Source organism: Electrona antarctica, assembly GCF_951216825.1.
Source record: "Electrona antarctica genome assembly, contig: scaffold_432, whole genome shotgun sequence".
NCBI lineage: Eukaryota > Metazoa > Chordata > Actinopteri > Myctophiformes > Myctophidae > Electrona > Electrona antarctica.
The window spans coordinates 10,001-22,500 of NW_027638148.1; the positions used below are offsets into that span (position 1 = coordinate 10,001).

Consider the following 12,500-nt stretch of genomic DNA (forward strand, 5'->3'; position numbering starts at 1 on the left):
AATTTCCGAACGCGCCCCTAGAAACATGGGGGTTTTTCAGAAATCTGTCAGGATTTAGAAGAGTTTTTGTAGAATCGTCCTCAGGTCTAAATGGGTTAACCAAACATGGGCACCACTTTGAGAATGTTTCTTTTGTTTGTTTGTTTTCTTCCAGACCAGTTCCTGCTGATCGTTGTGGTGGTAGCAGTCAGCGTGGTGGCTCTGTCTGTAGCTGCCATAGTGGGTAAGATCACTGTCTGTTGTTGTAGTTGGTCAAATCACTGTCTGGTGTTCTAGTGGGTCAGATCACTGTCTGTTGTTCTAGATCACTGTCTGTTGTTCTAGTGGGTCAAATCACTGTCTGTTGTTCTAGTGGGTCAGATCACTGTCTGTTGTTGTAGTGGGTCAGATCACTGTCTGTTGTTGTAGTGGGTCAGATCACTGTCTGTTGTTCTAGTGGGTCAGATCACTGTCTGTTGTTCTAGATCACTGTCTGTTGTTCTAGATCACTGTCTGTTGTTCTAGTGGGTCAGATCACTGTCTGTTGTTCTAGATCACTGTCTGTTGTTCTAGTCGGTCAGATCACTGTCTGTTGTTCTAGATCACTGTCTGTTGTTGTAGTGGGTCAGATCACTGTCTGTTGTTCTAGTGGGTCAGATCACTGTCTGTTGTTCTAGTGGGTCAGATCACTGTCTGTTGTTCTAGTGGGTCAGATCACTGTCTGTTGTTCTAGTGGGTCAGATCACTGTCTGTTGTTCTAGTGGGTCAGATCACTGTCTGTTGTTCTAGTGGGTCAGATCACTGTCTGTTGTTCTAGTGGGTCAGATCACTGTCTGTTGTTCTAGTTGGTCAGATCACTCTCCTCTCCACCTCGTGATCAGAGCTTCCGTTGCTCCAGACTGTACGACGGAAGCATTTATATTTGACTCGTGATCAGAGCTTCCGTTGCTCCAGACTGTACGACGGAAGCATTTATATTTTACTCATGATCAGAGCTTCCGTTGCTCCAGACTGTATGACGGAAGCATTTATATTTTACTCATGATCAGAGCTTCCGTTGCTCCAGACTGTATGACGGAAGCATTTGAACAGCGAGAGGCAACAGTTGATCAAATGGAATCCATTTTCTCGCTTCAAATGTTTTCAGAAATATTTGTGAAATCATGTTGTTTAGTTAAATGACACTGTGTGTTAGTTTACATGCTGTCAGCGGCTGCAGCCAATCAGGCGCTTCGAGCCTTTGATTAGACAGATTGATATGAGCCAATCAGGCGCTCCGAGACTTTGATTAGACATATTGATATGAGCCAATCAGGTGCTCCAAGGCTTTGATTAGACAGATTGATATGAGCCAATCAGGCGCTCCGAGACTTTGATTAGACATATTGATATGAGCCAATCAGGCGCTCCGAGGCTTTGATTAGACAGATTGATATGAGCCAATCAGGTGCTCCAAGGCTTTGATTAGACAGATTGATATGAGCCAATCAGGTGCTCCGAGGCTTTGATTAGACAGATTGATATGAGCCAATCAGGTGCTCCGAGGCTTTGATTAGACATATTGATATGAGCCAATCAGGTGCTCCGAGGCTTTGATTAGACATATTGATATGAGCCAATCAGGTGCTCCGAGGCTTTGATTAGACATATTGATATGAGCCAATCAGGTGCTCCGAGGCTTTGATTAGACATATTGATATGAGCCAATCAGGTGCTCCGAGGCTTTGATTAGACAGCGGTCTGTTATCCAGAAATAACAGAACGCTGAATTTGGCGATTGACCAATCAGAATCGGGCATTAAACCAAGCGGTGTAATAAATGTAATGTATAAATCAGACAGAAGCGAATCATTTACATTTCCTATGTAACCTTTGACCTTTGAACCTCTGTAACCTTTGACCTTTGACATGTGTGACTCATTCCAGCCGTGGTTTTGGTGAAACGCAACCTCAGCAGCAGACAGCAGGGGTGAGTCACACACACACACACACGCACGCACGCACGCACACACACACACACACGCGCGCACGCACGCACGCGCACGCACGCACGCACGCACGCACGCACGCACGCACGCACGCACGCACGCACACGCACAGCTGTGTGTGTTTTCACAGCACCGTTAACGGAATCACTCACAATGATCATACAACGTTTTACAGTTTGACAAACTGGAGAAGTTCCTGGTTCCTGTGTGTGTGTGTGTGTGTGTGTGTGTGTGTGTGTGTGTGTGTGTGTGTGTGTGTGTGTGTGTGTGTGTGTGTGTGTGTGTGTGTGTGTGTGTGTGTGTGTGTGTGTGTGTGTGTGTGTGTGTGTGTGTGTGTGTGTGTGTGTGTGTGTGTGTGTGAGTGAGTGAGTCATCGCTCTCATTTCTGCAAAGTCAGCCGACAGAACTGGTCTGAGAGCTAACAGACACACACACGCACGCACGCACGCACACACACACAAACACACACGCACATGCACACGCACAAACACACACACAATTTTGCCTTGCCAAATTTAGCTCTTAAGTGAAACAAACATCCATCCTAATCCAACCTAACATCTAACAGTAAGATATCTGTACAACCTAACATCTGTCTAACAGTAAGATATCTGTACAATGAAAATGTAGGGTTGGATCAGACTTTGAAGATATGGGGGATTGATTGACATTGATTGACATTGATTGATTGATTGATTGATTGAAGTATTTTTAAACAGTTTGCAGAATTACAGTACATTTCAAGCACAACTCAATACAAAGACTGTTAATCAGCTTTTAGTCAGCCTGTATAATGGGAGGTGGACGGCAGCGCTGTTGCACAACCCGGTCTAGGTTCACTAAAGAAGGAAAGGCCGAGCCAAAATAATAATGAAAAAATAGAAATCAGCAATTGATTGATTGATTGATTGAAAAATGTATTAACAGTTTGCAGAATTACAGTACATTTCAAGCACAAACTCAATACAAAGGCTGTTAACTGTGAGTGGACGACCCAATTAAGCATTACACTTGTTTCCAATAGGGTCCACAATGTTCAATTCATCAAAAACATTTAGAGACGTACAAATAGACACTTCTATATAGACAAAGGACAGAACAGGAATTCATCATAAAGGAGGTAAAAAGGGAAAAGAAACATATACAGTGAGGGAAAAAAAGGGGTGGGCGGTGGGGGGGATTCACGTTCAGCTCCGTTCATTTGTTTGTTTTCCTTGGAGGAGCTGCGTTGGGTCCCCAAGTCGGCTCCGTGGCCGTACCTTGAGTTGGCTGTGTGGCCGTGACCATCTCTTGTGTTGGGTCCCCAAGTCGGCTCCGTGGCCGTACCTTGAGTTGGCTGTGTGGCCGCGACCGTCTCTTGTGTTGTCCTTGCGTCCGTGTTTGAGGGATTCCGATTTTACAGGGGCCAGTTTCTAATTGCAGCCGTCCGTAGGTGCCCTTTGAGAGCGGTTTTGAAGGAGTCAAGGGATTCGCATGTCTTAATGACTGTTGGTAGGGCCAGGGCCGGATTTAGCCAGCCCCACTCAGGTGGGCAGACAGAATTGTAAGGGGGGTGACCCCGGACGCGCCGCGCAGCGGCGCGGCCAAAAACATTTTGGGGGTTCAAACCATAGAGTATATATATAATAGAGACTGAACTGGCGCGAAGCTCCGCCCCCCCAGCTATTCATGTCAGTGGAAGTTGCTCAGTGGCATTTTGAAGCACCCGGAAGACTGCCGGAAGTCCCTCCCAGGACCTCAACTTTGAGGTCCTGAGTGACGTAGGGCAACCGAGCGCTCAACGTTAAAGCCCAGCTGCACGGGGTTTCCCGGTCATGAATCCACGGGTCCGCCTGTAGTCCCTCCTCCTACCACTAGGACCCAGAGCTTCAACGTTGGAAAGTCTGCCTGCCCCCTTGGTTCAAACCCCACAGTACCCCTGAAATGCATAGAAAACTGCTTTTTTTTGGCACAGCCAATAAAACAATTGGGGGTTCAAACCCCACAGTACCCCTGAAATGCATAGAAAACTGCTTTTTTTTATACTGTGCCAATAACATTTGGGGTTCAAAGTAAACCCACAGTACCCCTGAAATGCATAGAAAACTGCTTTTTTTTGCACAGTTATACTGTGCTATAAAATTCCTGATATAATATCAGGAATTTCATAATATTATTATTATTATTATTACCTGTGCTTGATGCTGGTCCTGCTGCCACTTCTGCCTCCTCCTCCCCATCTGTCACTCTCTGTCATGCAACTGTATGGTCTTGGTTGTTTTTCTAACTTTGTCTTTAATGACATTATCTTCTTCAACTCTTTCCTTTCTCTTAAAGAGCTGAGCTAATGTTGGTTGCGTTGCCATTTTGCTTATATATATTTTTAGCGCATTCTTCTGCTGACTTTTTAGTTTACTTCTCAAAACAGTTGCCACCATAGAGTATATAAAAGGAGGTTGCCACCGGCATTTCATTATTAGTTTCCTGTTTTTTTTTATGAACCAATCAGAACTAAGTATTGCGTTGTGCCAGTCTTGTCAGCCAACCAGAAACATGGTTTGAACGTTAGTGGATTAGAGAGCCCGCCTTCTATATCCGGTCATTTGCACGTATACCTTAAACGTCCGTTTCCGTATCCGCTGTTAACACTGTTGTGTCGCTGTTATCCATATAACACTGTTTGTGGGGGGGGGAATGAACAGCAGCAGCAGCGATAGCCTCTGTGTTAGCAACAGTGCTAACAGATGGGCTAGGGACTGCACTCACTGCAGAGGCAACAGCAGCGATAGCCTCTGTGTTAGCAACAGTGCTAACAGATGTGCTAGGGACTGCACTCACTGCAGAGGCAGAAGCAGCACTAGGCTTGCTTTTGCTTATAGGCTTAAAGAAAGGATGCATGTCGCTCTCTTTCTTGCTACCAACAGAGTGAGCAGACGGGAGCACACAGAGAGAGTGATTGTGTGAGATAAAGTTTATTTAGAAAATAATCACTGAAACGTATTTTCTCATTGTCTGTGTTTGAGCATGTAGAACTCCTGATTCGTGGATCTGTTGCTGGAGGCGTGGTTATGTGTAGGGGGTTTTCGACGCAGCTCATTCTCCTCAGTGTGTGCCCTGTGTTGTGTTCTGAACACTTCTCTGTTGTGCTAATTTTGCTAGACGTCGGGTCCCTCCGCCTCGCTACCGAGACACAACTTTTGCGGTATGCGTTCATTGTTGGGTCTAAAAATGCTGCGCAGTGCCCACCCAATCAGAAACGGTACAGATATTTCATGATATTTTTTATAGGCAAAAAAATAAAGGATCCCCATAACTTTTGATTGGGTGGGCAGGACGCACGTTTGGGTGGGCTGTGCCCACCCCTGCCCCCCCCTAGAACCGGCCCTGGGTAGGGCGTTCCACATTTTGGTGGCATAGGAGCGAAAATAATTTAGTCCCTTGTTTGTACCGAATCTGGGTTGTACATGGTTCGTTGCACTCCCTCTGGTGTTGTGGGTGTGGACTTCGTTAACATTAAGGAAGTATCTAGACAGGTACATGGGTATCTTGGTGGTGTATCGAATCTTGTGGACCAGACCCATTGCAAGATGCTGTACTCTGTCGTCGACCCTAAGCCATTCCAGCCTGTCAAAGTGGGCAGGGGTGAGGTGGGTTCGGGGGGCGAGGTCAAGTAGGAGCCTGACCAGTTTGTTTTGGGAAGTCTGGAGCCTGGTTTTAAGGGCCTTTGAGGTGCTGTGGTACCAGGAGGTGCATGCATAGTCAAAGAAACCCTGTACAAGGGCTCCTGTTAAGGTCTTCAAGGTGTTTTTGTCGACCAGTGAGGAGATCCTGTAAAGGAATCTTGTTCTATGGTTGACCTTTTTGATTACGTTGGTGGCCATTTTATCACCGGAAAGATTAGCCTCCAGGATGGAACCTAGGTAATTTCATCTTTACGTGTGATAACATTGTCACCCACTCTAACCAAGAAGCCATTTGCCTTGCTGAGATTACTATTAGAGCCAAAGAGAATGGATTCAGTTTTTCCCAGGTGTAAAGATAGTTTGTTATCAGCGAGCCAGGTGCAGATTCTACCGAGTTCAGAGCTGAGGGCATTTTCAACCTGCAGTTTGTTCCTGTCCGAGACTAGCAGTGCCGAGTCATCTGCGGACAGGAACAAGTTGCAGTCACAAGCTGAAGTCATGTTGTTAACATATATTAGGAACAGTAAAGGCCCTAGTATATGCTCCCTTGTGGAACGCCACAGCTCACTGGGAGGGGGGGGGGGGGGGGGCAGTGTTCCATTCACCTCCACCATCAGCTCACTGATGTGCTATCGAAACCAATTGCTTTTAGCTTGTTAACCAGTATGGAGTGGTTCACGGTGTCAAAAGCCTTTTGGAGGTCCAGCATTACCATGCCGCAGTATTTGCCAGCATCCACCTCATGTTTGATGTGGTCGCTCAAATAGAGAAGGGACCACATAGTGGTCGCTCAGTGGAGTGGGACGTTCTGAAGCCAGATTGGAACTCGTACATTAATTTATTAGTGGCAAGATACTTTTCAACCTGTTCATAGACTATTTTTTCCATCACTTTCGAGATGGAGCTTAGAATAGAAATAGGGCGGTATAGTTGCCGGGGTCTAATTTACTCCCTTTCTTGTGCAAGGGGGTTACTTTGAAATCTTGGGGGACCTGTCCCTGTTTGATGGAGAGGTTTACTATGTGGGTGATGATTGGAGCTATAGAGATGGCTGAGTCTCTGAGAAATTTGGAGGGAATATTGTCATGGCCTGTGGCCTTGTGGGGTTGGAGGGCACTCAATCCGGTTTGATATCAATAATAAAGCTTATCTGACGGATCAATCCGCCAGGAGCGGAAGGTGATTACATTCCTTATGGCGGAGCGTTACGTTTATAAGGAGCGGAAGGTGATTCCATTCCTTATGGCGGAGCGTTACGTTTATAAGGTGATTCCATTCCTTATGGCGGAGCGTTACGTTTATAAGGTGATTACATTCCTTATGGCGGAGCGTTACGTTTATAAGGTGATTCCATTCCTTATGGCGGAGCGTTACGTTTATAAGGTGATTACATTCCTTATGGCGGAGCGTTACGTTTATAAGGTGATTACATTCCTTATGGCGGAGCGTTACGTTTATAAGGTGATTACATTCCTTATGGCGGAGCGTTACGTTTATAAGGTGATTCCATTCCTTATGGCTGAGCGTTACGTTTATAAGGTGATTCCATTCCTTATGGCGGAGCGTTACGTTTATAAGGTGATTCCATTCCTTATGGCGGAGCGTTACGTTTATAAGGTGATTCCATTCCTTATGGCTGAGCGTTACGTTTATAAGGTGATTCCATTCCTTATGGCGGAGCGTTACGTTTATAAGGTGATTCCATTCCTTATGGCGGAGCGTTACGTTTATAAGGTGATTACATTCCTTATGGCGGAGCGTTACGTTTATAAGGTGATTCCATTCCTTATGGCGGAGCGTTACGTTTATAAGGTGATTCCATTCCTTATGGCGGAGCGTTACGTTTATAAGGTGATTACATTCCTTATGGCGGAGCGTTACGTTTATAAGGTGATTCCATTCCTTATGGCGGAGCGTTACGTTTATAAGGTGATTCCATTCCTTATGGCGGAGCGTTACGTTTATAAGGTGATTCCATTCCTTATGGCGGAGCGTTACGTTTATAAGGTGATTCCATTCCTTATGGCGGAGCGTTACGTTTATAAGGTGATTACATTCCTTATGGCGGAGCGTTACGTTTATAAGGTGATTACATTCCTTATGGCGGAGCGTTACGTTTATAAGGTGATTCCATTCCTTATGGCTGAGCGTTACGTTTATAAGGTGATTCCATTCCTTATGGCTGAGCGTTACGTTTATAAGGTGATTACATTCCTTATGGCGGAGCGTTACGTTTATAAGGTGATTACATTCCTTATGGCGGAGCGTTACGTTTATAAGGTGATTACATTCCTTATGGCGGAGCGTTACGTTTATAAGGTGATTCCATTCCTTATGGCGGAGCGTTACGTTTATAAGGTGATTCCATTCCTTATGGCTGAGCGTTACGTTTATAAGGTGATTCCATTCCTTATGGCGGAGCGTTACGTTTATAAGGTGATTACATTCCTTATGGCGGAGCGTTACGTTTATAAGGTGATTCCATTCCTTATGGCGGAGCGTTACGTTTATAAGGTGATTACATTCCTTATGGCGGAGCGTTACGTTTATACGGTGATTACATTCCTTATGGCGGAGCGTTACGTTTATAAGGTGATTACATTCCTTATGGCGGAGCGTTACGTTTATAAGGTGATTACATTCCTTATGGCGGAGCGTTACGTTTATAAGGTGATTACATTCCTTATGGCTGAGCGTTACGTTTATAAGGTGATTACATTCCTTATGGCGGAGCGTTACGTTTATAAGGTGATTACATTCCTTGTGGCGGAGCGTTACGTTTATAAGGTGATTACATTCCTTATGGCGGAGCGTTACGTTTATAAGGTGATTACATTCCTTATGGCGGAGCGTTACGTTTATAAGGTGATTACATTCCTTATGGCGGAGCGTTACGTTTATAAGGTGATTCCATTCCTTATGGCGGAGCGTTACGTTTATAAGGTGATTCCATTCCTTATGGCGGAGCGTTACGTTTATAAGGTGATTCCATTCCTTATGGCGGAGCGTTACGTTTATAAGGTGATTACATTCCTTATGGCGGAGCGTTACGTTTATAAGGTGATTCCATTCCTTATGGCGGAGCGTTACGTTTATAAGGTGATTACATTCCTTATGGCGGAGCGTTACGTTTATAAGGTGATTACATTCCTTATGGCGGAGCGTTACGTTTATAAGGTGATTACATTCCTTATGGCGGAGCGTTACGTTTATAAGCGTTACGTTTATAAGCGTAGATGTCAATAAAATAATTAATGATCGGGATAAGGTTACAGTAGGACAACAACAACAAAAACATTGAGTTACGCAATGCATTGTGTAGCGAGAAGGAGCAGACAGGCAGGCAGGCAGGCAGGCAGGCAGGCAGGCAGGCAGGCAGGCAGTGTCGCTGGTCCCTGACCCAACAAGACAAGACTTGACCTGAATTGAGTGCATTCTCCCCCCCCAACACACACACACACACACACACACACACACACACACACACACACACACACACACACACACACACACACACACACACACACACACACACACACACACACACACACACAGAGAGAGAACAGCCCGAACCAGTTGAACAAAGAAGAAAGTTGTGTCTCTCTCTCTCCCCCCCCCCCCTCTCTCTCTCTCTCTCTCTCTCTCTCGCTCTCTCTCGCTCTCTCTCTCGCTCTCTCTCACTCTCTCTCTCTCTCTCTCTCTCTCTCCCTCTCCCCCTCCCCCCCCTCTCTCTCTCTCTCTCTCTCTCTCTCTCTCTCTCTCTCTCTCTCTCTCTCTCTCTCTGTAGATCTGCTATTTTTATAGCTAAAGTATAAAGGGAGGCCAACACGGTGTGATACTGTATGCTCACGTCTGCGAGTATTTAGTACTAAGACTAAATATACTGACAATTTCGTCAACAAATAAAAACTATAGACTAACTTGTTAGGAAGGGACTTGTGGACAAGAGATCCAGTATAAGTCATTTTACACTTGGTTGCATGCTGAAAATAGCAGATCTACAAGCTGCGACGCGTTGTGAGCTCGTAGATCGGCTATTTTCAGCAAGTGTAAAAACAGTCATTACGATGGGATCAAGACCCGCCAAAATACATTTTAGTCGACTAAATCACCTGTAGATTTAGTCGACAAAAATATCATATTTAGTTGACTAAAACTAGACTAAACACTACAACATTCCAGGTGACTAAAATGTGACTGAAACTAAATGAAAACTATTCAAGAGACTATGACTAAAACTAAATTTGCTGCCAAAAACAACATCTGCATAAAGGTCTATTGGAGGTAATGGTTGCCAGGTTGGTGAGTCATAAGGTCTATTGGAGGTAATGGTTGCCAGGTTGGTGAGTCATAAGGTCTATTGGAGGTAATGGTTGCCAGGTTGGTGAGTCAGATGTACTTTTAGTTTTAGTCACGAATAAATGACTAATGTCTGTAAAACAGAACCGGCTTAAAATGACACAACCAACTCCACCCTTAACACACACACACACACACACACACACACACACACACACACACACACACACACACACACACACACACACACACACACACACACACACACACACACACACACACACACACACACACACACACTCTCTCTCTCTAGCAGTTGACCTAGTTAACGTCCATGCTGACATCATATCATATCATTGTGTTTGTTAGGCTACTTATTTTAAAACCATACTGGCTTGTTTCCATCAGGGTCCATATTACTCAATTCATCTCACTGTACATTTCCTACATTTTGTGTTATTATTTCCAAACATTTTCCAAAAGAACACCCCCCCACTAACACCCCCCCCCCCCCACTCCTAAAGAACACCCCCCCACTAACACCCCCCCCCCCCACTCCTAAAGAACACCCCCCCACTAACACCCCCCCCCCCCCACTCCTAAAGAACACCCCCCCACTAACACCCCCCCCCCCCACTCCTAAAGAACACCCCCCTAAAACAAAATAAACAAAGGTGTTCATGAATTAATAATAATAATAAAAAGATTTGTCTAAGTAATTTCATGAATAAATCATAGACAAATCTATGAAAGTCCATGAATTATAAAATAAGCTGATCTACAAGCTCACAACGTAGTATAAACTATATTTATATATTATATTATATTATATATATTTATATTTGGGCCAAAAGTCTCATTTCTGTTTTGGGTCTCGAGAAAAACAAGTTCTGGTTTAATTTAGCAAATCTTTAAATATATTATTCTAACGTTTTTAACTCAAATGTCAGAACCACTGATATAGAAACATGAGGTTTAACCCTGTGAGAACCACTGATACAGAAACATGAGGTTTAACCCTGTGAGAACCACTGATATAGAAACATGAGGTTTAACCCTGTGAGAACCACTGATATAGAAACATGAGGTTTAACCCTGTGAGAACCACTGATATAGAAACATGAGGTTTAACCCTGTGAGAACCACTGATATAGAAACATGAGGTTTAACCCTGTGAGAACCACTGATATAGAAACATGAGGTTTAACCCTGTGAGAACCACTGATATAGAAACATGAGGTTTAACCCTGTGAGAACCACTGATATAGAAACATGAGGTTTAACCCTGTGAGAACCACTGATACAGAAACATGAGGTTTAACCCTGTGAGAACCACTGATATAGAAACATGAGGTTTAACCCTGTGAGAACCACTGATATAGAAACATGAGGTTTTAACCCTGTGAGAACCACTGATATAGAAACATGAGGTTTAACCCTGTGAGAACCACTGATATAGAAACATGAGGTTTAACCCTGTGAGAACCACTGATATAGAAACATGAGGTTTAACCCTGTGAGAACCACTGATATAGAAACATGAGGTTTAACCCTGTGAGAACCACTGATATAGAAACATGAGGTTTAACCCTGTGAGAACCACTGATATAGAAACATGAGGTTTAACCCTGTGAGAACCACTGATATAGAAACATGAGGTTTTAACCCTGTGAGAACCACTGATATAGAAACATGAGGTTTAACCCTGTGAGAACCACTGATATAGAAACATGAGGTTTAACCCTGTGAGAACCACTGATATAGAAACATGAGGTTTTAACCCTGTGAGAACCACTGATATAGAAACATGAGGGTTTAACCCTGTGAGAACCACTGATATAGAAACATGAGGTTTTAACCCTGTGAGAACCACTGATATAGAAACATGAGGTTTAACCCTGTGAGAACCACTGATATAGAAACATGAGGTTTAACCCTGTGAGAACCACTGATATAGAAACATGAGGTTTAACCCTGTGAGAACCACTGATATAGAAACATGAGGTTTAACCCTGTGAGAACCACTGATATAGAAACATGAGGTTTAACCCTGTGAGAACCACTGATATAGAAACATGAGGTTTAACCCTGTGAGAACCACTGATATAGAAACATGAGGTTTAACCCTGTGAGAACCACTGATATAGAAACATGAGGTTTTAACCCTGTGAGAACCACTGATATAGAAACATGAGGTTTAACCCTGTGAGAACCACTGATATAGAAACATGAGGTTTAACCCTGTGAGAACCACTGATATAGAAACATGAGGTTTAACCCTGTGAGAACCACTGATATAGAAACATGAGGTTTAACCCTGTGAGAACCACTGATATAGAAACATGAGGTTTAACCCTGTGAGAACCACTGATATAGAAACATGAGGTTTAACCCTGTGAGAACCACTGATATAGAAACATGATGTTTAACCCTGTGAGAACCACTGATATAGAAACATGAGGTTTAACCCTGTGAGAACCACTGATATAGAAACATGATGTTTAACCCTGTGAGAACCACTGATATAGAAACATGAGGTTTAACCCTGTGAGAACCACTGATATAGAAACAT

General features: G+C 44.0%; 1 protein-coding gene across 1 annotated transcript in view; it reads left to right on the top strand.

The window, feature by feature from the left end:
- The window catches only part of LOC306918348 (uncharacterized protein), a 22,815-nt gene that overhangs the window by 7,391 nt on the left and 2,924 nt on the right, over window positions 1–12,500 (top strand). The window contains exons 5-6 of the mRNA XM_079531245.1: window positions 155–223; window positions 1,906–1,948. Of these exons, the coding sequence (XP_079387371.1) occupies window positions 155–223; window positions 1,906–1,948 (112 nt within the window). The remainder of the gene's footprint in view (window positions 1–154; window positions 224–1,905; window positions 1,949–12,500) is intronic.